Raw genomic sequence first — 26,563 nt, 5'->3', positions numbered from 1 at the left:
AAGTATTTTGTCTTTTCATTTGGAGGATCTCAAAGGCACCTCAACAGTTGAGCTTGAAATCAGTTCATCTCTACTCATGGGACATCCAGATCATTATAGTATCAAATATATACACAATCAGAAAATAGTAGTGTGAATTCCTTGTTGCAAATGTTACTTTAGCCTTCTGCAACGATAAACAGTCCCACTGAGCTAAACACTGAACTAACCTGAGCTAACTACTGAGCTAAACACGAGCTTATTACAGCGACTGAGCTAACCATGGAGTCGACCAAAGCTAACCACTGAGCTAAAAACGAAGCTAACTGCTGAGCTAACTACAGCTACTGAACTAACCACTGAGCTAACCTGAGCTAACCTCTGAGCAAACCACCAAGCTAACAACTGAGTTAACCAGTTAGCTAACCACCCAAATCTCAGGTACCCAGCTTTCTCAGTTAAACGTTATCCTGGTTTCTGTTTGTTTGTTTTTAACGTGTAATTATATATTTGTTTGGTCCAAAACTGGAAAACTGGGCTGAACAAACAAAAAGTGCAAAAAAAAGTGGTTTGACTTTGACTCAGTGCTCAGTAGGACAGTATGAGAGCAGTAGTAGGACCTGTGCAGTACCATGGACAGCTTCACCCCAAACCAGAATTCAGCACCATGGACAGCTCCACCATAACCGGAATTCATTTTCATTTCATGCCATTATTTAGAGAAATATAAATGGCTTACAAAGCAAATATAATGTGGCTGTTTTATGGAGGCATGATCAACCATGCACATACACACCATCTCTCTCCCTCCGTCTCTCTCTCACACACACACACACATTTCCATGAACAAGCAAAGCGGTGTGAGCAGGATTTCAGTTGTGAGTCCTATGTGACTTTCAGCCTCCACCGAAAAAAAAAAAGAAAACCAGCAGAATAACACCATGACCTTTACAGAGAGTAACTAGACCAACCTGCAGTGATGAATGGTACTGTAGTTTCCTCTACACACACACACGCACACACACACACACACACACACACACACACACACACACACACGCTCAGCTGAACCTGCATTTCTGTCTCCAAACCAAACGGCAGTTAAAGCAACATTCATGTTCTTATGTGAACATCTACATGTATGTCTCTTACATGGATTTTTGATCTAATCATTATTTGTCCTTTCTGTCTTTATTTATTTTGTTTTTGTCTAAATACTGTGGACCTCAGAAGGCTACAGTTCTGTTTAGATTCATATCCTTCCTTCCAGGCAGCTGCTGGTTTTACATGTACAGTGTGCAGAGAGAGCAGGGAGGTCCAAGATCCTATAATGACTGAATTTTCATTTTATGGTTTAATGGTTAATCTTTTTCTTTACCATCAGTTAATCACATTCAATTAGAGTCAGTCAGAAAAACGTCCCCAGATTTCTTACCTGGAACATGATCCTGTACTGCTCCTCCGGACGTTTGACCACACACATGTTGCAGCCCATGATGACGTCTGACGTCCTCTTTATCTCTCTCTCTGCTTTCTTCTCGTCTTTTTTATCTCTCCGTCCTCTCTCTTCTGTCTATGCAGGTCCCTCAGGAAACAGCTGACACTCTGTATCAGTAATCCAACTCGTCCGTCTGACCTTTCACCTCCCAGTCAGACGTCCTCAGGTCAGTCCTCACTCTCTGATCGCGTGATAATTTGCCTCTTTATCAGCCTCTGATCTTTGACCAACAATGAGGCAATGAATGTTTGTGTAGACGACAGAGTCTGAAGCTAAGATGAGGTCCTCTGAATTTAAAAGGGACAGGTTAAAGAAACCGAATCAGATTTGAGACAAAGTGAAGTTGTAGTCCTCTCTGACAAAGATCCTCTATGTAGGAAGATTCATTCTTGGTCTTGTAAAATTTGACCATAAATCTTCAAAGAAATTAGATTAAGCTGTTTACTGAAAAAGTTCCAGTGAGATTCAAATATCTTCTCCTGTTTTCCAGGTTTATCTCAGAGATATAAAAAACTTTTGTTAAAAGTGAATTTTCAGTCAGTGTTTTGGCAACTACGCTCAATGAGGGGAATTGTTGTCTCACTTTCTCCTCAGAAAAGCAAAACTTCCCATAAAAAATAAAGCCACTTCATCAAAAAATCCCCAACTGTGCTTCATTAAGTTTAAGAGGCTTTCATGTGTCAAACTTCTTCAACAGAGACGTCTGTTTGTTCAGAAAAGTGTCACTCGTGATAAAAACCCAGCTGAGTTCACTTTCTGTCGTCTCCTCTCTGCTCTGTCACTCTGAAGACAAAAGCGAAACCCACTTCTGTGTTTCTCCACGTTTCTCTCTCGCAGACACAAACAATGATGAAACGAGAGACAAAAGGAGCAGGACATTTCTGTTTTTTTGGGGGGGTTTTTTGTTGTGATGCTCCTCACAGCAAACAGCTTTTATCTGTCGTGCTGCAGGGGGCACAGAGGCGAGATGCTGCGTCTTTTCATCACGGTGAAAAATTAATTTTTATTCATGCGTTGCAGATTGTTTCAGCCCTGCAGGGGACGAGGAGGAGGAGATGGAGGAGGAGGAGGAGGAGGAAGAGTTTGTGCTTCAGAATTTAGAGAAGATTCAGTTGGTGGTTGACAAAAAAAAAATTGTTGAATTGTTCCTGGTGAGGATGATGAAGGGATGACAGAGGAGGAGTGTGGTCTCTGCAGAGATGAAGGTGTGTGTGTGTGTGTGCGCGTGTATGTGAGTATGTGTGTGTGTGTGTGTTTTTATTCAATGTGTTGCCGCCTACACACTGTTCACACTGGCATTTCTGTGAGTGTGTTTGTCCTCCGTGTGCACACGTACATGCACAGGTTTACAGCATCATCAGGTATCATTCAGCCCACTGAGGGAAGGAACAGAGGATGTCTGTTTACTTCACCTGGATCTTTTCTAACAGACTCTGGTGGATTTAACGTCACTTCATGTAAGTCTGCCTTGAGCTAATTTCAGTTCAGTTCAGTTAGTTCCTTAGTTTCTTGGAGGTTTGCAGCTCAAACGACTAAAGAAAGGAAACAAAAATACAAATTTCCAGGTCAAAAATTCAATCTGTTACCAAATTATACCAAATCCCCTGGTTTAAAATAAATTTGATGATAAGTGTCTGTTCATGGTGACAGAGAACACAAAATATACACCAGAAAATGATGAGTGCAACTCAAAGGTGAAGGAAAGGTGAATAAAAATCAGACAAAATGAGTCCCTGTAATTATTCCAAGTAAAAGTAACACCAAAAAATTATAGATACAACAAAACTATTTTAAGGATGAGTATGTAATATTTCTATTTGATTGCAAACTGCAAGTAAATGTACAAAGAAAAACGTGTTATTTCCCAAACTCTGCTGAGATTTTCTGAAATCTGCTCTTGAAAGTGAATAAAAACTCAAATTAAAACTACACAGAGGTTCTGTTTCAAGGCTGTAATGCTCCACTGATCTTTCTAAAACACTTCAGTGTTAAATCTCTTCAGCTAAACGTGGAGTTTTCTGTCTCCTCAGGTCGGTTTTGAGCCGCAGTGGAAACAAGGCCAGTGAGCATAAATAAAACATGAAGGAGTTCTCGCAGCTGTAAACTGTTCCAGCAGTTTTCACTTCAGTTCAATAATTCATCTGAACATAAGCAAGTGTTTAAAACTGCGTCCTGTCTCCACAGACTGGAGACAAACAGGAAATGATCTACAGATAATAGATTTACATCTGAAATATTAAATATCAGTGACAGAGAAGTTTAATAATAATTTATGTCTCTAGACTGAGAAGAGAAGAAAAGACGCTCTGAAGAAAATCACTGATTTTAAGTCAAATATTGAAGTTTTTTCTCTCTGAAGCTGAACATAACAAATAAGAACTGAACATCCCCAATATAATATAATATTTGTCTGGAGGTTTTTCTTCTTTAATGATCCTACAGGTAAAACATATCAACAGCTGATATTCAGTGAACAATGTTGGGTAAAAATCTAATAACTGTAGCTAAGCTCCCACATTATGATGACTTAAAGGGTCAATTTGATTTTACATTAAATTGATATAAAAGTAAATTTGTGTTCTTCAATCATGGAAAATTGGTACAAAAACTTTTAGCACCTGAAATGAAAAATGAGACAATCTAAATAGTCTGTGCTTACAGAGGTGACTGCAGAAGTTTTGGCAAATTTTAGTCACATCTAGTTTTTAACACCTGATGGAGGCTTTTCTCATGATATGTGCTTTTAAAGTCAGTTTATAATCTACACACTGAGCTGAACTCTGAGCACCTGAAGCTTTTCATTTGAGTAAAAAAAAAAACAGTTTGTGCTTTTCTGTTTTTGAAAAACTTTCAGTAACTTTACACCTGAATGTAGCGTCATCACGATAAAACTCTGTTTGTGCACTTTGCATGAACTATAGTCCATGTAGGGTTTGTGCTTAATCACTCAATTTTTAGTCTAAACCTGATCTGAGAACAGTTGATAAAGTTTCTGTGGTGATTTCACCTCAGGACCAGAGCAGAGAAATCAGAGTCTCTGTCAAAAGTATTAAATGTTTTGGTGCAATCTCTGTAAAATCAGCTGTTTCTGAACAGTCCTGACCACGTGTGTTTGTCAGCTCGACTCTGTTCTATCACACAGGTGTAAACACGTGTCTCCACCTGGTTCAGTTCAGTTTGACTCAGCTGTCCAAAGAGCTGTAAAGATGCATCTAATTTCTGCTTGTCTTTTCCTCTCCTGTGATAATCTCATACAGCTCAGTCTTGTCTGCAGCACGTTTGGATCACTTCTCTTAGCTTATCCACAAACCGTGTGTGGTTTATAATCAGTTTGATGATCAGTGGTGCAGTTAAAGACGGATCAACTGCGCTTCCTCCTTAAAGTCTCAGATGTTTGATTCTGACTCTCTGTGCTTTAGTTTCTCGTTGGATTAAGTCTTTTTATTTTCTCTGCTGCACGAGCTCGACGTGGAAACTTTAACTCTCTCTGTTGTTACCTGTTTATCATAAGCTCAGATGTGTTTACTGTTTCTTTAAAGATAAATCCCTGAGCTCCACATTGAGACAAGTGCATTTACTGTCACTGCAAAGAAACTTTAATATATAAAAATGCTGTTCAGTTATTCGTGCTTTTTCTTTGCTGTTTGCAGGGGATGTTTTGATTCACTTCCCTCTGCAGATGCTGAGGCTTTGCAGAGACGATCATCTGCCCCCCTCCCTCTGGTTTCGTTACTGCCCACCTCGCCAACAGACGGTCCTTGAGATGGAATTAGCCTGCAGACTCTGCCTCTGTTACCTGCTGCTCCCGTCACTGAGCATCACTTATCTGGTTTTATCGGTCGACCTCCGCCTCTCTGCTGCTGTCTGTCATCAACACCTGCTTCATACGACTGGATCCTCTCGGGATCCCTGTCAGACGCTACAGAGGGAGAAAGAGGCTAAAACGAGACACGGGCATGCAGAGAAAAGAGGAAAGAAAAAACAGGTGCTTTCAAAGAAAAATTACAGAATGAGATGGAGAGAAACAGAAAGGTTAAAGAGGGTTGAAATGAGGAGAGCTTCCCTTCCTCCAAGATTGTTTGTGCTTTATATCAAAAAAGAGGAAATGAAAAAGATTTCTGCAGCTTGCTGGATCATATGTGGCTCAGTCTGACATGTAGGTGCTCAGACAGTCTCTTCCTCTATCAGAAATATCTGGTGTTGTGCCTCCTACAGGTGCCTCTGCACAGAAAACACAACAGTTCCCTGTCTGATGAAATATCTCAGCTCAAACTTTATCACCTAAATGAATTTTCCAGTGTCTCTGCTTCTCATGGTGATTTCCAAGTCTCCTTCTGACCAGGAAAAATCAATCTGCTTGGTCTGAGTGTGAAACAGTAAAGGCTTAAATCCACAGGACTGATAATCCAGAGAGGTGGAGACTGTTTTTTTTGTTTCCGTCTGCAGTGAAAACCCACTTTATTCTCCGTGTAATTCCCCAGAAATCCTCCTCCAGCTGAGGCAGGCAGACTGAGGTGGGTCCTGTTGTTTTCCTCCGACCATCGGCCTCTTCTCCTCCTCCTCCACTCTCCCTCCCTTCATCCCTCGATTTCCACTGCTGCTCCGATGTGTCTCTGCAGAGGTTAAATCCGGCTTAGTTTCGCTCCTGGACAGAGAAACACAGAGAGAAATGAGATTCTTACTGGTTTTACCGCTGATCGGATGAAAGACGTGAACACACACAGGCTTGTGAGACACACAGGATTTTTGGTGATTTCTGTGAATTTTGAATTTTTTCTTCTTTTCAAATTTGGTGCCATTCGATGGAAGAAGTTTGGACCAAAACTGATTTTAAAAAACCAATATTTGTATCAGGCAACAAGAATTTCTTGTCTTTCCTCCTCCAGCAGCAGTTGTCTTAACGATGACCACTGACACACAAAACCTCCATCTCATCAAGTCACTTCCGTCTGTTATTGGCTCCTAATTTACTAAAGCAAAGTGAAAGAATCTGCAGGAGCAGTGAGGATATTTCAACTGTTTCCAACAGAAATCAATAATCAGTCAATTGATCAGTCCCTTCAAACTCAATCTGAGCAGATGTGAGATTATTTAAGAAGATTAAACATCATTTCTTCTGCACAAAAGTCTGTTTGACCTTTCTCAATTTTTTGCTTTTTTCCTGCAGATTACTGTGTAGTTTCCACTCAGTTAACCCAGGAAATAATGTTTCTGAATTCCCAGACAGACTAAGACATGGTGCTGAACTAGAATCACACATAATACACTGATTAGTATAACAAACAAGTAGATATGCATCTTATTGCAGTGGCAGAATCTCACACTTGTTTCTAAGAAGATAACATTTAAAAACTGACTTTATAAAACTGTATTCTTGCAGTGAAGCTTCAGAAGTACAAACTCCAGGTCCCTGTCAGCCTTCTTGCTGCTTCAGCTGCGGTGATGTGATTTTAAATGTCTTGTAAAGATCCCAAGTTGCACCTTTCCAGATGTTGTAGGAACCACCCCCTCCGTGATTTCCCCAGGGGAATCAGCCTCCGGGTCCTCCCACAGAAAGTGATCCTCGTCTGGGCAAAGCTTCCCTCCTCCTCCCCCTCCTTTCCCTTCCAGCTGCTGCCTTCCTCCTTCTTCCTTTCCCTCAGATGATCCAGTGTTTCCCGCCCTGCTCTAGCAGCCCTGGCTCTTCACAAATGTATGCTGGGATGTTAAAACGAGCCTGCGACGTATCTCTCTCTGCTCGCCGCGCTCCCTCCTAATGCAGCATCCTCCCCGCGCTGGAACAACAGCAGCCTCCGCGGCAGAGCAGCCAGCCAATGACCTGCAGCCGGCAATTAATTCTCCTCTCCACCACGGCTGTTTCCTCCTCCTCTGCTTTTCCCTCCCACCTGCTCTGAATCCCTCCCCTCCCCTCTCTCCTATCTCCTGTCTGTCTCTTCCTTCTTATTGTTCTTTACCTGTTCATTCATCTCTGTGACATGCAAATGTTCCTCTGCTTTCACGCATGTAAACATGTTTTTGTGTCCTTGTCTCGTTCCGGCTCAGACACCCCCAGCAGACTGTTATCTACACCTGCACACGGTGGTTGTCAGGAGGAATCCTCTCATCTTCAAACGTCACAGTTTTGCGAACATGTTTATCCCTACACAGACAAAACACACACACACACACACACACACACACACACACACACACACACACAGAAATCTGCACAACTGGAGGAAAGACAACAACATGTTTATTCTTGTTTCTGTTCATGAGTCTGCAGGTCTTAGATGCACATGCTCATATTTGAGAAAAGGCTGAAAATAACAACTCTTTCCATTAACGACTGATCAGCTGTTTATTTCTCCATTAATAGAAAACTGTGAGAATTCTGTAGATAGATAGATAGATAGATAGATAGATAGATAGATAGATATTTTAAAGAAATTGCTAAAAGGATTATTTGATTGATGATTCATGTTTTGTCAGTCGCATGTTACATTACAGGTTCTTTATGCCATACATTTTTTTATTAAATTTTTTGCATTAATAATCAGCCATCCGCAACTTTCAGGGCTGAAAAATGAAGCCAACACTTGAGACACAAAAACTGGTAAGCACAGAAGTCGCGTCTCCACATATGCCCCACCTCTTTGCCCATTTTTAGATTAGCTGGGAGTCGGTCAATGCCAAGATGGCAACGGTGGGGCAGCTCACTCTGAGCTTCAAAACCAGCTCAGAAGTCTTTAGCTAATGTGGACAGTTTTTGCTATAGGTACATAGCTGGCATTAGAATTAACAGCTGTTTACTCACCAGTGTTGCCAAGAGATTCAGTCATTGTTGTGTTTACAAGACAAGAGGTTATAATACATCCTCTGAGCAGCTACTTCTGCAGACTGGAAGCTACAGTAACTTGGTATTGGAAAGTGATGAGTTGGGCCAACTGGGCTTGGGCTATCTGGTTAGCATGCTAATGTCAGTAGAGGAAAAGAAGTGATATAAATAGAAGCAAAACAAAAGCTTGAGCAGCTCTTTTTGAGTATACGAATGAAGTTTGATGCTGAACTCGCAACGTTTCCCCAGCTGAGGAAACAGCCAGTAATGAGTAATATATCACAACTGTTTGAATTTTTGAAAATAGGATGTTGGCAGTGATTCAGAGGTCTGTGACGGTTCTGTAATAACTATAACTACTCAGAAAGTGGCTTTGGTGGGTTACTGGTAACTACGCAGATGAACAGAAACCATGTGCCAGACTAGAACTCAATAACAGCGAGTACTGCCACTAACAACCACTCCTGAACACTGACGTATAGCTGAAAGATCAATATATTTGATAAGATAAAAAAATTAAAAGTCATTCTCCTCAGAGGATAATCGTCATGATTCTGATGAGCTTCCCTCTATAGCGCCACCATCAGGACAAAGCTTCTACATGATTACGTGAAATATGAAAATCTGTGTAAAGCAGATTTCCACAAACTTTGCCTTTCATGCTCTCCAGAGGATGACATTTCAGACAGTGATGACCTACTATCTTCTCCTGTGCTGCCGCCATCACAACAAAGTGTAGATTTTTAGCTCCACTGTTGTAAAAGCTCTGAGATTATTTAAATAATCAGAGTGGTGTTTATGCCTTCAGGGCCATTTCTATTATTATTCCATCTCTGCTGTGTATGTGGAGGAAAAACTAAACTAAACTGAAAGCAAAATATTGTGAAGCTTCAGTGCATTTTCCCAAATTAATTATCATCGTCATTAATGTTTCCTTTATCTGCTCACTTTGTTTTTCGTGTGCACTCACTCTCTCACCCTTTGTTACCTGGTGCCACATTATTACACAGATTGTGTGTGTGTGTGTGTGTGTGTGTGTGTGTGTGTGTGTGTGTTTCTCCAAAACCAATTTGTCTCCCGGTATATTGACTGTGCACATTTATATCTATCTAATTTCATTTCATTTCATCCTTTCTGTACAACATCCTCACACACACAGAGAAAAACAAATGCGAAAGATTTATTTACACATTAACATGAATGCACTCTGTTTTCCTTAATGACTCTTCATAAAAACTGAAAGTCCTGTTGTAACAGTGAAATATAAAACACATGAAGTTGGGTGTGAACATAAACAGAGCGACTCCACACCACCAGGACACACCGGGACTCAGATCTTATTACAGAGCTACAAGAGGAAATATAGATTTCTGATTAATGTGATTACCAGTTGAAGCTGATCACACAGGACACGGTGAAGCTGCACAGGTAAAAGGCACAGGAAGGGTTCCTGTACTGTTGCTAGGCAACTGCAAAAATCACTGCTGCTCATTACCTAGCCAACTTAGCTAACTAATGGAGATAACCTAAGAATAACAACTAAGAAACCTTCATGAATTCACAGCCTCACTTGCTCGTGGTTTAATAAAAAATCTACAGATAATTGCTCGTACCGCGTCGACCTTAATATTATTTTTAGGTATTTAGTTCTCTAAGTAGGCGCTGTATTTAGGAATTTGACATTTACATGTGTGGTATTGTGTGTTGTTGAACAGTAAAATCCTGCATGGATTAAGCAGAGACTTTTATTTCTGGGGATACATACATTTTGCTACGTCTTTTAGAGCTAGCTAGCCCTCCGAGCCCAGTTTAACTCAGAGGAACATCTGGCAGTTTGTCAAATGTGTTTTAGAGTGAAAATGACTCAGAAGTGTCTTCTGACATCTTTACTGCAGAAACTGACCAGGCACCAAATCATTTGTCAAGCTGCCAAAAGGAAAACCTTAAAAAGAGTCCTCTGTGGGATTACACTTTTAAATGTAAGTATTTGGGTTTCAGCTCATTTCAACAACCTATAGTACAACTGTTAAAACCTACGGCCTTAAAACCTCGAGTTTTAAAAAAAAAAGTTATGTGTTGTCAAGGTTGCTAGGCGACAGCAGCCATGCTTTGCAATCTTAAGGTGAGGACCCACACATTGGGTTTAGCATGTTGGATTTTTAACACTGGCTTTTGTGATGCTGATGGATCCAGGGACGCCACTGATGCTTGGTTGGTTAAATCAGCTGGTCGACCACTATGGTCGAGACTGAAATACAATTATACTACAATTAGACGGATTGTTGGGAATTTTTATCCACCCATTTGCTGTTTTCAGATGATGTATCCATATGACTTTGCTAAACCCCTGACTTTTCCTCTAGCGCCACCTGCAGGTTCAAGTTTTTCTACCTTTCCAATGAAATATCGCAACATCTATCAGACTGAATGACACATGGTTCGGTACAGATATTCATGACACACAGAGGATAAATCCTGATTACTTTTTTTGGGGAGGGCTTTTATTGCCATGAATCTGAGGACCAGTCTCACTTTTAACCCCTCCATGGTTGGGACATTTTAGCCGGTCCTCACTGCTTCAAAGGGCTGTTTGAAGGCAAGGCCTGGTTTTAAGGTTCAGATTAGAATCAGGTTTAGTTTACGTTCGGGGCCAGAGAATGCATTATGTTAACCAGGGTCCTCACAAGTACAGAAAGAGTGTGTGTGTGTGTGTGTGTGTGTGTGTGTGTGTGTGTGTGTGTGTGTGTGTGTGTGTGTGTGTGTGTGTGTATATTTATGGTGTGACTCCAGCTCAATCCAAATGAAATACATCCCTGCTGTCAGAGCACTGAATCAATACACCTCCTCTCTCCTCCTCCTCTTCTTCTTCACCTCCTTCTCCATCCTCTAACTGGACTCTTCCATTTCATTTTCTCCACCTTATTCAAACCCTTTGTCTCTGCACCGGCTCTCCTCCCTCTCCTACATCCTTCTCTGTAATGGCCACCCTCTATCTGTACCTTACCCCCCCGATCACCTCTTCTTCCCTTGTTGTTCTCTGCACATCTTTTATCTTGTCCTTTTATTTCCTCATGATTCCCCTCCCTCTCTTCCTTCATATCTTCTCTTCTCTGTCCTCTATCCATCTACCTCTCGTTCTCCCATCCTCCTCTCCTTCTCCTCCCTGCTGACGGTGAGTCCTGTGAGAGCAGTTTATCAGCTCAACACAGTAATTACATCGACACAGAGAGAGAGAGAGAGAGAGAGGATGCTCTGTCAACACTGTCACACCCGCCTGCCTGCCACAAACACACAGACACACAAACACACAGACACACACACACACACACACACAGATTAAGATGCACAAACACAGATAAATACACTAAACAGAAGACACAACACATATATCCTACTATACAAACACAGGTAGATGTGCTATAGACAAACACACACAAAGTTGGCTGCTCACACTGAAACGGACATTGTCTACACATACAGACACACACACACACACACACACACACACACACACACACACACTTTCTGGTTTGTGTGTTTTTGTGTGGCTGTTGAGTGAAACACTGTTGATGTGTGTGTTGAAGCGAATCTGCTGCACAAACATCTATTTATCTCAGTCACTTTAACATATATGCTGCTGTCTGAGTGTGTGTGTGTGTGTTTGTCATGTCCCTGAGAGCATCCATTACACATAACACATACTATATGTTTTACTCTACATACAGTTCAGTCTCTATTATCTGATCTGTGTTTCATTTCATTTGGTTTTTATGGAATATTTCTATGATTCTGTTGCTTTTCTGGAGTAATTTTTCTCTAATTTCTCTTTTTCCTTCATATCAGTTTGTTGCTGCAAGAATCAGTTCGACAGTGATAATACTTTTTTCAGGCTTAAATTCACAGAATTATATTATATTTCACAGAATTATTAATGATTTTGTGAAAACAATGCCTCTGTTGTAATACTGCTACTATTGCTGCTGTTTCTGCTACTGCTGTGTAGTTATTTGTTGTTTCATCTTAAGGGACATTAAAAAAATAGAATTACCACCTGGCGGTTGAATGTCTCTGCCATTCAGTTAGTTTCAGATTACATCAGCAATCATTTAAAATATTGACCATTTGTGTGAAATTTTGTCCTAATTGCTGTGTGAAGTCTTGAGTAATGGCTAAAAAGTGTTCTGGGAGGTCACAGTGATCTTGACCTTTGACCTTTGACTACCAAAATCGAATCAGTTTGTCCCTGAGTCCAAGTGAACATTTTTGCCAAATTTGAAGAAATTCCCTCTAGGTGTTACTGAGATATCGCATTCACAAGGACAAAACCATGTTTTGTGAGGTCACCAAGACGTTGACTTTTGACCTGTGACCTGTGACCTTTGACCTTTGACCACCAAAATCCAATCAGCTCATCATTGAGTCGTAGTGAATGTTTGTGCCAAATCTGAAGAAGTTCTGTCAAAGCGTTGGTGAGATATCGTTTGCTACCTCCTTGAATTTTCAGCTACATAAATCAATATTTTTATATTAACACTGAATCAAATGACTGTGTGTGATGTGAGAGGGGTCACTCTCGGACAAACCCACAGAGGATCATCCAGATGTGTTCATATAGACCAGGGGTCTCCAACACGTGGCTCATGAGCTCCTACTAGCTTACCCCGTTTTAGAGTAGCTCACCTAAAGGTTCTGAGAGTATTGTCTGTACAAACCATGGATGCACAGTACAAACTTTAAGCAACACAACTTCTGCTCTACTCCAAATTCAACTAAATCAAATACACAGAATCACACACCAAATAATTATTTTTCAGTTATCAGTCAAATGAGTTATGCTGTCAAGTTGGTTTACATCAGATATGGCTTAGGTGACATGCAGTGATAGCGACTCTTCTGATAGCAGAACAGATATGAAGTAAACTTTTCCAACAAACAGGGAATATGTTTTTTAGCCCGTGTTTGTTTACATTTTGGAAAATGAAGTGAACTGAAATACCTATTTTAAGTTCCTGTTTGTTATGTACCAGTGAATGCACCGACAACTATCACTGGATTACTGAATGAAAAAGCTTCTTTTTTCTCTGGTTTCTAAGCAGGTTTATGAACGTTTATTTGCAGTGGTGTCACCATGTGTGTTTGTTCAGGTTTGACTGAATCATGACTCAGATGTTGTTTGTTGTGAGTTTCAGATTTTTTTGGTGCAAAATGTAAGTTTTGGATATTGATATTTGATGGCTCGTTAAATGATCTTATCCACTGATTTAGTTTGGAGTGTTTTGAGATGAAACATGAATAAATGTAACAGCTACTGTGAGACACGAGGAACTCTCAGCCCCTTTCATTTTGTCAAAGTAGTTCTCAGTAAAAAGACGGCTGATATAGACCCTCAGTTTCATCAGTAAAAACAGGTCTAATATTGTTTTAAGTCACATCCTCAGTGCAGCAGAGTGAGGGAGGGACCAGTCTTCCTGCATCAACACTGAGACACTCTGATGTTTTCATGTCATTTTCTTTTCATTTCAGACATTTTGAAATCCATTTGTTCAAAGAGCCTGAGGAAGATAATGTAGAGAGAGCATCCAGGGACAATTTACTGTGTGTGTGTGTGTGTGTGTGTGTGTGTGTGTGTGTGTGTGTGTGTGTGTGTGTTTATCAGGGGACACATTAGTGTGCTGGAGAACATACACTGGCAGTAATCGTCACATGCTGACAGTCTGAAAGCCTCAACAATCAACAGCTCAGTACACACTCTGAAGGTTAAGGGTTATACACACACACACACACACACACACACACACACACACACAGTATAGACATCACCATTATATAGACACATGGACTACATACTGTACACACACTCATGCAGAGACACAGCAGGGGGGCTGTGAGAGGGTGACAGTTCCCTGGAGGATCTGCCTTTAAATCACCAACACACACCACACACACACACACACACGCACACGCACGCACACACGCACACACACACACACACAGAGGCTGTGGGTTTGACAAGCAATTACAGAGAAATGTGCAGATATGTGAGGTGAAGACTAGTAGAGAAGAGGAAGTCACATCAGAATTATAAGAGCAAAAGTCTGTGACTGAGATCAGTTCATTTAACGACAATAATGTTTAGTTGTAGTGAATTTGAACACACTGCTTCACCGTAGTTCCATTGCTGACTTTTGAGGGAAGGGAACAAAACGGAGGCTATCATGTTAAATGTGTCACACTATTCTTATTATTTCTAAGCACAAATATACAGGAAATAAAATTCTTTGCTGCAGCAGTAGATGTTGACTCTGCACAGCGGAGAGAGAAGTCATGGAGAGGCAGGTAATACAGGAAGTGCAACACAATGTGTTGTTTTGGCTAAAACATAAGGCGTGTGCCACTGGACCTCACTGATCATGAGTTAGTTTGATGATGATTTGTAATTTGCTTTTTGTAATCTTGTTTGTCTGATGTATTTAGCAGTGTAGGAAATTTAATTTCTTCTGTAAAATCATCAGTCATTTCTAAGTTTGATACATTAGCACAAGTACTTTTTTATCCACTCTTCAGATGAGCCACTGCCATATTTGTAAAATACTGGATTTCTTTTTGTTTGATTTTATAATAACATTTTCCTTTTTTAAAGTGGAAATCTTTTCTCTAAGTGGAAGCCAAGTGTTTTGTTTTTTATTCCATAAATAAGAAATTGGGGAGAAAATAAAGACCCCAAGAAAATAGCATTTGAAGTTGTATAATCTATCCTGACATCATTATTATCAAAAATAAGGATTAAGGAATAAGGATTTGACGAATCACAAATTGTCGATAGTGATTATTTCAGTAAAATGTTCACAGACAACATGTTTCAATCAAAATATCTGATCTTTCAGTTCAACATCCATGTGCAGTGACTTCAGCTTTGTAAAACTGTTGTGGTTCTGTTCAGACTCTCACAGCTCCTGGTTCATGTTCAGAGAAAGATCCTGGTCTGGTTTAACACAGAAACAGTGTAACTTCACACACAATCAGTTCATTTACATTTAACCAAACCATTGTCATAACCTAAACTTCACCAAAGACCTTTTGTTGTATGTTAACCCCAGACTCCTCCCTGTGACTTCATTCATACAGAAAAACCTTACATTCACCAACACAACATAAATAGGAAACATTAGGATTTCTAGGAGACAGGTTCAGCTGCCTGTAACATGAGAGTCATAAGAGAGAAGACTGGGGCAAAAACTGAGAAAAATATGAAAAGACTGTCTGGAACATGAGAGAGAGGAGGGAGGAGGATATGAGAAACAGAGGAGGTGAAAAGAGGAGCTGTAGCTGTCATATCACCTGAGTTCATCTTCTTATTTTTATTAAGACACATTCTCTGTGTGTGTCTGTGTGTGTGTGTGTGTGTGTGTGTGTGTGTGTGTGTGTGTGTGTGTGTGTGTGTGTGTGTGTGTGTGTGTGTATGTGTGACTTTTTCAATAAAACAGTTAAACATATTAAAATCAGATTTCTCTTCCTACACCTTCACCTTCCAATCAGTTCAATTCATCTGTTTGATTTATTTTCTTTATTGGTTTGTTGATTTATTCAAAACAAAATTAGAAGATAAATTGAAATGATAACAAGAAAAAAAAAAAGTACATATTGATCACAGGTCTTGTCACGTCACTCTCGCTCTCTGTCTCTGTATGTGTGTGAGCGTCAGACAGTGAAGGAAGGACATGTTTGAACAAAGAGGAGGTTTCTGAAAAGTGACATGTTGCTTTTTGGTTTAGATGAAATTTAAAGGTCGCATATTATATAAAGATGTCCATGTGTTCTTTGATCATAAAACAGGTCCAGGTTCTATATTAATACTGTGAAAGTATCAAACCACAGAGAAATGCACAGCCTGTATTCAGAAACTGAGCCTTAAAACGAGCCGTCAGGACTTCTGTAACTTTGTGATGTCACAACAAAACAGTCACCGCCCTCAGTTATGCCCCAAGCCCCGCCCACCTTGACTCACCATCCAACCTTGCAGGATTTGGTTTCTCTAAGTGTTAACCTGAAATCTGCTATATCTTTATTGGCTCACTCACTGGCCCAGCGACCACTGACAGAGGAAACGTAAAACTACATTATTAGATTTTAGTTTAGAAACACAAATATATCTTCTTATGGATCGATGTAAAATATGGACCTTTAACCATCAAAATATAAACTGACGGTTCGGATGAAATTTAAACATTTAAATTTGGTAAGAAGTGTGGTTATATTTTTTCTGACCATGATTATCTGTGTTTAAATCATTTTATTTTTTTACTGGTTAGGGTTTTTTGTATATATATGCTGGTTTCTAATATATGTGTCTGTTCTTCTACTGTGTTGTAATGTATAAAATAGATTTTTTTGTATCTTCAATTTTAGATTAGATAGATAAATATTTTTCACACTGTCAAAATTAAAATGAATTACCACATTTATTTCTGTTCCAATCATTTAATGAAATCAGTCGTGCTGAATGTTCAAAGTGTGTGAACTCATTCATGTCAGGAAGAAAAACAACTCCCCGAGAGCCCGTAATGAGAAGGAGGGAGCGAGTCAATGGGCTTTAAGGCTAAGAGGAGTAAATCTGGTTAATTGTCCTCCTGGTATCTGAGATCTTTTCTCTGAGAATTAAAGAGGGGTCAGAGAGAGGGGAAGAGGGGATAAGGGTTAACAGGGAGTAGTAAATGTAAACATTAATCTTGTTATTCTGCAGTATACTGACAATAGGATGCAATGCCATCATTTACTTTTATGGCGTTTAAGGTTTTGTTGGTTAGGCTGTGATTTGTGATGCTCCACTGTCTCCAGAACTCAAATGCACAGTTTATACATTGGTGTTTTTTTTCTGCAGCTATTTGATTTAGACATACCTATACTATATCATGATGTCAAAGCAACTGAAAACATGGCTGATGTCATGTTCGGTCCTCTGAAGTCGTTAATAGGAGGAGTTTAGAGGCGAGTCATCTAAAGTGCATCAAGAGGACAGCTCTAAATTCAGGTGTGATCGCACCCAAGCGCATTGAGGACGCATTTGAGATCCGATATCTCAGACCACATTCTGAGGTCTGAACCACATGTGGAGTGTGAACGCACTTATTCGCACGCCAACATCGTCAAATTCAAAATGCGACAAACAGGCTAAAACACCAAAGAAGAAGGAGGAGGAGGCAACAACAACAACAAACTGTAAAATGGATTGTTGTAGATGGAGTACACACAAAACACAAAGTCTGATTTTCCATCTGGGCCAAAAAAACAGTTCAACAGAAACTGGAGGATTTGTTCAGTGACTGTGTGATTTTGAAGAAGAAGGAGGAGAACAGTTACGGGCGATCATGGCAACAACTCCACTACAGTGTAAACATGTCACCGGGTGCTACAGTGTTTTTAATGGTCTTTGGAAACAATGGAGCTCTATGGCTCAGAGGACTCCGGTATATCAAAGTGCAGTTCTACCTGTTCACCTCTGAGAAGACCAAAGGATTAATTGTTCAGCTGGACAGAAAACAGCAGCTGCTGTCTGCTGATGGTTGAACCTGAGGTTAATGAGTCTGTGCTCAAACAACGACATCACTGATTGATGCTCTAACAGGCCTGAGGAGAGAGAGCAGGAGGAGGGAATCGACTGTCTGACTGTTTATGGCTGGATCTAGAAGAGGGTCCTAGTGTCTAACTGTTCTGCAGGTCCACAGTCTTCTGTTCATCTCACAGAACAATTTCACATTTCAGTAAAACGTTTTGTGCAGTGTCAGCTCTCAGCAGCTTTGATTAAAAGAATGGTTGAATGTTTTTAAACCATCATCTTTCCCACAACTTAACCAAAGAGATTTAACTCAACACTCACACCTCCACCTGATAATCTCCCTCTGATGCACACACTCTGCTGGGAAAAACACTATAATATAATATGATGTGATATGATATAATATAATATAATATAATAGTGGCATTAACTGTCAGAATGTAACTGGGAAAACAAATTCGTAAATTAACTCAGAGAAACAAAAGGGGAGGGACCATGTGACCTGAGGAGGTTAAACTGGTCAATAGCTCTGGCCTCTGTCTCCCTCTGTCACCATGAATTCTAATTTACTCCTCATTAACCTGCCTGAAGGCGGCTGTAGAGGAAAGGTCACAGAGCCATTAAAGTCAAAGGTTCATCCTCTGGAGGGCTGGAATGTGATCAGCACAATTTTCGTCAATCTGCATTGTTAGATTTTGACATTTCCTGTGCAGCACCTGGAATTCTTGTCGACTTCTCATCTCCGGAACATCTCTGATAATAAGTTAGCTACACATGTGATTGTAGATCATAATAAATCATCTTTACTAAGTTGTGTATTGGTGTCTTTACTCGTAATTTGTAAGAATTATTTGATATTACCATGTTACTAACTTTAAATTTGTTACTGTTAGCACAGCAAGTAACTGCATATTTTAGGAGAAATCTCTCAAATATGGATACAAGTACTAAACTTGTAATACCCGAGGACAAATCATACTTTTTTGATAAAACACGTAAGCCACTCAAAAATTCAAGATGGCCACCAGTTCCAAGATGGCTGACATTTCTGGCAAGGAAAGGTCATTTTTTGCAATAAACTCTCCCACTATTTTCCCATATGAATGTTGAACAAAATTTAGTACACTGTACAAAATTAAATCAGTTCACCTACATTTTACAAATTAAAAGTCCTGCTGAATTAGAACAATCACAGCAAGAGACAGGCCAAAAACCTTGTCATAAAAATAATTTTGATTATTTAATTATTTAAAAATAATAATAATAATAATTTAATTGACATTAAGAATATGTTATGAATTTGACATTCTTATAGTCAAAAACATAGGATTCAATTGCAAAATCATTGAAATCTGTCCAAAGTGGAAAACTTAAAATAAGTGAGCCTTTGTTTCTACTTTAGGTGTTTGCTTGTCATTCTGCTGCACCACACTCTGGTCCAGTAGGTGGCGCTGATGCGCTTTTAAGCTGGTTTGCCATCCACCAATAAATTAAAAAGAAGAAACAAAAGTTTGTTACTTCTTTGGCCCAACATCCTGGTGTGAACAACATGGAGGAGGTGAGTCTGTTTTTCTATATGTTCTGGGTCTGGATCTGACTGTATCAGGTATTTTGAGTGTGTTTGAGTTTTAAGTTTTGTCCACCTTTGAGGCCACAGCAGTTCAGCTCACACTAACATGATGTGTTAGTGGAAGTTAAACAATATGCTTGATTTTCCATATTAAGATTCAGGCTACATGAAGCCGATGACTTCTATAATGAAGATGTGTTTTTACTGAACGTATTGTGATAACTGAGTCAATACCATGTGTGAAATTTTACAGGAAGCAAACAAAACTTTACCAACTCCTGTATGTTGTATCAGGACAGTGGAAGAAATAAGAAATACCGTGGAGATGAAAATGCAGCAGGCAGTATTTAATGCTTTCATTTACTGTATGTGACTCTTAGTTTGGTAACATTTAAAAGTCAAACAGGTGGGAGAAGGTGAAAGCTTGTTTGAGAATGACTTAAGAGAATGAGGATATGGCTATTTCCTGGAGGCAGTATGTACCAGTTAAACTACCAGTGATAGAGTCTATACGGTCACTGCATTAGCTCTGACAGACTTCGGTTCCACCCAACACAAACACTGAAACTCTTTTCTCAACAAAATGAAGCTTGCTGGAGCATTAAGGATTCCTGTTGTGGATTCCAGTTGTTTTGTGCAAAGCTGAAAGCTTTTGTCACTGGTTTGGTTCTTCTACAGTGACCGGTTTGTAAGTGTGTGTATTGATCACTTCAGTGTTGAGGATCTTTGCTGATAATATTATTGAACGTTGGAACTGAAAGTAAAGCAGACATCCAGAGGGCCTGTAGTGAGAAAACAGGGCAAAGCCTTGTCATAAGACCAGGACCAGGTCTGTCATCGTCTGCAAACCTCACAGTATTAAACTCTGAAGCAGGAATATATGAAATGGTAATTATCTGTATGTTCTGTGTTTGTGTAGTTATTGATTTGGCATATCATATTCTGGGTAAATTATTCAGTTTAAAACACAGTCTGTAAAAATGAATGCAGTTTGTAAATGCATAAAAATAGTTTCAGTCCAGGCCTTCAGAGAGACTATACAGTTAATTCAGTAGATTAGATGTAATAAAACAACATTTTAATGTCACAGTGAGATTGTTCAGATATAAAAACAACGAGGGGAGTAAGAATATTATCTAGGATTTATTAAATGTGTTTTTTTTAAAGTTTTGCTGAAGTTGTCACAGAGTTGTTAACTTGTTTTTAGCTCTGTTTTATATTTAGCACTGTAATGTGACATCACAGTGAACAGTAAAGGTCTGAACACATCATCACCTTGTTTCGAGCTTGTGCTTTCTGTGCTGGTGGAGTTTGAAGAGTTTTCCTGCCACCCAGTGTCTGAAAACAGTTACTGCATCAGACATGCTTGAAGGACAGGTTCACAATGTCTGTGTAAGAACAATACTCAGGTGTCCATATGTATAGTATAGAAGTATAATCATTTGTCCTGTTCACACTGGCCATTAAAAGATAAAGTGATGGGGTACAGTCTTCATTTTGTGCAAAATTTTCAACAAAACTTCATCTAAAGTTAATATGAGGCTTCAGCGAAATGTGTTAGTCAGATCAGGTGGAAATCTTCCAAAGTTATATTCCTTTCATAAAAAAGTTATCTTTGTTTTTCCATAGACAGCCTTTCTCTGTTGACCTGCAGTTCATGGACAGTCACAAAAACATTTTGTACTAAAAAGACTAAACTCTGAAGTGTTTTTACACAGATCAATGACTGTGGATTATGTCCCCATTCATTTACATTGGAAGATTCTTTCAGTATAATTAAGACTAATGATTATAGGAATAAACTTGGTTTCAACGCTCATTTGGACACCTGCCTATTGTTTGTTTGAAGACCAGGGATGTTACAGGAAAACTAACAAAGCATTTCATATTTTAAGGCATTAAAAATAGGAATTGTGAAAAGAATTTATATGAACTTTTAATCCATTAATAAATACTTGAGATTTAAAAAATGCATTTGCAAGAACAGCATAAAACAGTCATTAAATCAACCATTTATAAATACATTTATTAATTCAGGAATAAATAATAGAATTTGAAGAACTCTCCTCCCCATTTCCTGTCTCTCTCTACTGTACTGTCAAATAAAGGCATAAAAAAAGCCCAAAAAATATACTTCAAAAAAAAAGAAAAGGCATTTTAATACGTACCTGGATTCAAAAATTTCCATTTCCTTTTTCCAGCTACTTTTCCTTTTCCTATTAGCTAATTGATTTGCTTAGTCATTTAGCTCCTCCTTTTAGTCTCTCCATTTAGCCTTTCCATCACACTGTGGGTCTTCAGTGCTGCTTAAACCCACTGGTTAGCTCTCCAACCAATCAGAGAGCTGGTTACATCCCATGGCTCATTAAGATTGTTTAGCTTGGTTTTACCATTTTTACAGCCTATTAAAAAATGAGATTAAGGAAATGCTTTATTACTTTTCCTGTAATATCCCTGGCCCTCCTGCAATTTTACATTTTCTCCACTGGAGAGCAGCAGAGCACAACACAGAGGGCAGCTGGTTCCTGTACAACAGACTAGTGTGTGATGTGACCTGCCAGGAGTTACATGCAGATTGTTCGTTTTCATAACCCAATAATGAGGAAGATGATGCCTGACATTTCATGCAGCATTGATTGTTCAGGAATTTACTGTAGGAGGTGTGTGGGAAGCAGAAGAGGACATATGATTGGTTGGGAGGTGGGAGCAGAGCCAGAGGCAGCCAATCAGCTATACCTTTTACACCTAATTAATACCTGCCATGTTACTTCAAAAAGAAAAAATCCCTCTTGTTCTCCTTCTCTCTGTCCTTGTTTCTTCTTTTAGTTCCTCTTTGTGTTTTCCTCCTCCTCCGTTAATGGCTGTGTCTCAGTTCTGGGTATTCTGACGCAACTTCAGCAACTTCTAAGGTGCAATGGAGACAGGAAAAAGTCTGAAGAGGCAGTCTTGGCTTCAGTCAGATGGATTTTCTATCAGTAGTGTAGCAGTTTTGTCTATTTGCAAGTGTTTTCTTCAGATGCAGTGCATTGAGCCCCCAGGGGCCACCATAGATAAGAGATCCAATGCAGTTTTTGCAGTTACAGTGAGTTAGATTCACTCTAAGGCCTAGATGGATTATTCTGGCAGTTTATGTCGAGTATACTGACGATGCAAACTACGGGGGAGCCAGGGGGAGCTTGTCTCCCCTTAACATGATTTGAAAACATGATTTGTGAAATTTTGGGGGTCTAGTCTCTAGAAATATTAACTGTTATTCTTGCCATGCATTTTCTAGTTAGTGCTAATGTATCATTCATGCATGACAGCGATTTATCAGTATTTCACCCTAATAAAGAGAACTACCAGCATGCTGTTCCCGTTGTTGATGAGGACTCTATCCCTTGTAGGCAGCCTGGCATGTTTGTTGCTGATTTAATACATTTGTGTGTAGGCTGTTTTGCTATTTGACCTATCCATGGGTAATTCATGCCCATAAAATATAGAATGTTGTACATCACTCTGCAAAGTGTATATATATCAGATCTGCTGGCATAAAGCAGGAAGACCTATAGTCTTGTAGCTGTGAATGTATCTTTGCAAGAGTCATCAAAGTCCTCTCACGTGCAAGCGCAAAAAAAACAGTGAGCTCTCCTGAACGCCATAGTGTTACTTCACACACTGAGTAAACTGGCCCATGATGTGTTGTTGAAATGTTCTGTGAAACAAAGCGTCCAAAAGAAAAAAAGAATGAACATATTAACAGTCCCGATTCCTCAAACACGACAGCTTTATTTGTTGAAATCTAGAAAGATCTAAATTCCACCTAAATACTTGACATCTGCTGTATGCAGGCTGTACATTTTGCCTTGGACGTTGAGTGTGATCACGCTCTGCTGCTCACCCACACAGCTCGCAGCTCTGCAGCCCACACACTGATCAGAGTTCAGAGGTGGATCTGCATTAGCAAACAGTACAGAAGTGATGGACCAAACACTGCTGCATCTGCTAACATGGAGGGCAGCGGGGGACGTCTCGGCCTCCACACATACACACTCAGAGGCATGTTCACATGTATTGCTGTACAAGGAGGAAGATCACAGCAGCTGCACAACTTTACAGCAGCACATGTCGTCTACTCACTAAAACCTACATGTTCTTGTGGAGTGTGTTGATTTAATGGTTGTGGTAGTGAAAGTGATTAATAAATTATTTTGTGTAAACATAACTTTATTATGAGTCACCAATTTACATATTTTTTTCATGTAAATCCAACAGACTTTTTTTTTTTTTTTCAGTGTGTAGTTACTGTCTTTGGTAATTACTCTCCTCTCTGCCATAGAAAGACGGTAGCTACGCAGCTTGAATGCTAGCTGCAGCTAGCCTTAGCTAAAGCTCAAGATAAGTTTAGTTATTGGTGTTCCCTTGTTGATAACTGTAAAGAAAAAAATATAATTTTTGTTGATCTGACATTTTGGTGATTCAGTGTGTTATTACACAAAATTAAATAAGACAGCAGCTAAATCACTTCATGATGGTGACAGCTAAACTGCTGCTGAAAGTAGCCTAGCTAGCTTAGCTTAGCCTGTTCATTTAGTGACTCCAGTGAATTTTGTGATTTGGTTGTTAATGTGATTTAAATCACACACTTAATTATATTAACTTAGTACATTAATCAGACAGACACATCTAATTTGTTTCACTGATACAAAAACAGAAGTGTAAAAACACGCTTCAAATGGGTTCATAGGCAGATCTCCACCTGTTTCCAGTCTTTGTGCTAAGCTAGACAAATCAGCTGCTGGATGCAGCTTCATACTGAACAGACAGACATGAGACTGGTATGAAATTACTCTCTGCAAAAAAAGCAAATAAGTGTGTTTCCCAAAATGCTGAACTATTGCTGAGTTAGTTTTAATGGAGAAAAAAGTATAATATTTCCCACTGAAATTAAATGGTGTAGAAGTATAATGTAGTATAAAAGCGTTGAAAGTTTAAACAGTTGCTCTTTACTGGGAATTCTCATTGTATTTATTATTCTTTTCAATTCTTACTTACTGTAACAAAATAAAAATTGCAAAATATCTCCTAATGTGACAAAAATTGAAAAATAGTGGTCTTAGTCATCCTCCTCTAAACGGCATTCACTATATGAACAGCACTATACTACACACTTCTACATCGCCTACACATGAACATGGAGCTGACTGTACAGAGACATCAATCTGCACACACACACACACACACACACATACACTTAGATTAGTAGGAGGGATAATCACAGTATTGATGCTCCTTTTCTGCGCCTTCATGTCCCTGAAGACAAATGCATACACATTATAATATACAAACACATTACACACCTACACAAGCAACAATACACTATAAATCATGGCATCACATCCCCACACACACCTCGTCCTCCCACTAATCGCTCCAACTAATTATACTTTCCTGAACTCTCTGCTGTTATAAATACGTGCAGAGGAGGACAGGGAGCAGCTCCGAGCTGCTGAAGGCTGAAACTGATCATGTTGATGTTATGATAACACTGAAGCTTGTGTGCGCTCGTAGTAATCTGAGCTAAGAGTCAGTGCATTCAGTCTCTTGTAAAACCTCGGGAAAAGAATTCAGAGAGTCATATTTACCTGTAAAAACAGTTTTAAAGCTGCAGTCTGTAACATGTCTGTTTTCATAGAACAGGTGTAATTTAAGCAACAAGTCCTCCAACCTGAACAAACATATAGGTTGTTTTTTTCAGTCCTATGATACAACCTGTAGGAGTGTCTCCTGAAATAGTTCCCCTATATGGTGGCAGGCCTACTGGACCTCAGTTGTCATGGTTACAATAACAAAGGTCATGGCTCGGTTATGTTTATGTAAATATCGTGATTTGGGTTAAAATAAGTACTTCCTTAACATTACATGATCTTTGTTGTCATGGTTACACTATAGACAGCTAGTTTCACATGGGAATCGAACTCCGCTCTCCTGTATCATATTCCTGTGTTTTGCTGACCCATCCATTCACCCCAACCTCCTCCTGATGTGGACTTTGTCTATGTCACCGCACTTTTAGCTTTGCTCCTGTCATAATTATGTCACCTGTCTGATGTCACCTAGCAACAAAACGTAACTGTGGGTCATAATAATCTGCTGCACAGACGACCTATGGGCTCGTTTTATACAGGAGGACAGTCTCAATTTAAAATGTGGGGGCTAACGAGTTGTGATGATCAGTGTCAGTCACTCTTCTGTTACCACAAAACAGACAGATCTGAAGGATTTGAGGAGGACAATATAAAACTATTTCAACACACGTGGCCAACAAGTCCTCCAACCTGAACAACCATAGGTCACTGATGAAAAAGAAATAACCGTTTTATGCTATGATAAAGGGTTGGTTAGGTTTAGACACAAAAACATCATGGTTTGGGTTAAAATAAGTGGTTAAAGGACGTTCGTAGTCATGGGGACAATAATGATCACATGGTTAAGGTTGTAGAATGATTGTGCTTAAAAGAAATGGTATTAATTGTTCGTTTGAAACTGGGAACGAATGACCCATCCATCCACCCCAATCTGACTTTGTCGCTGCGGGTAGGACTAAGCCTTTGTGGTATATATAATTACTGATTTTTAAAGTGAAACTGCTTTATGGGTGTTTCTACAAGTTTTAATCCCCTGTTGTGTGTTATGGAGAGGAGGATACCTCTGTGGATAATTCAGCTGCCAGTAAAAACCTCCTGAACGTCCAATGCATAAGTTATCAGAAAAACTATGAAAACAGAGGTTAGCAGCAATGTCAGCTCCCAACCCTTCCCTGATGTCCTGTGAACTGAGCTCAGTCTCTATTTTTGTTTTGGAGTTTAGATATAAAATACATGATACTTTGAATGTTAGCATGCTAACTCTGGCTGTTGGCACCCCCTGACCTGATTCAGTTCGCACCAGGTGTTCACTGACCCAGAGGACAAACTATAGATATACTGTGGTGCAGGCTGCAGGAGTGACTGCTCAGTGTTTGGAGTTTTTAAAAGTTTCTCTTTCAGGTTGGAAACATTTCAGTGTCAGTAAAACTGTATCTTGTTGTAATGGCTGTGTGTTAGATTTTATTGATTTCTGCTGTGAAATATTCCCTTTCTAATCAGTTTGTACAGAGAGAGTGGG

General features: G+C 39.5%; 1 protein-coding gene across 3 annotated transcripts in view; it reads right to left on the bottom strand.

The window, feature by feature from the left end:
• LOC130175453 (PDZ domain-containing protein 4-like) overlaps positions 1-7,277 on the bottom strand; it is a 50,609-nt gene extending 43,332 nt beyond the window's left edge. For 2 of the 3 annotated variants that reach the window (XM_056385938.1, XM_056385941.1), the window contains exons 1-2: positions 6,835-7,277; positions 1,415-6,122 (exon numbers count right to left, since the gene is read on the bottom strand). In XM_056385938.1, the coding sequence (XP_056241913.1) occupies positions 1,415-1,474 (60 nt within the window). In that variant the 5' untranslated portion in view covers positions 1,475-6,122; positions 6,835-7,277. The remainder of the gene's footprint in view (positions 1-1,414; positions 6,123-6,834) is intronic. The other variant, XM_056385940.1, reaches the window with a different exon arrangement.
• Positions 7,278-26,563: the final 19,286 nt, after the last annotated feature.

This window comes from Seriola aureovittata, chromosome 9, assembly GCF_021018895.1.
Source record: "Seriola aureovittata isolate HTS-2021-v1 ecotype China chromosome 9, ASM2101889v1, whole genome shotgun sequence".
Taxonomy (NCBI): domain Eukaryota; kingdom Metazoa; phylum Chordata; class Actinopteri; order Carangiformes; family Carangidae; genus Seriola; species Seriola aureovittata.
This window is presented reverse-complemented; position numbering and strand designations above follow the sequence as displayed.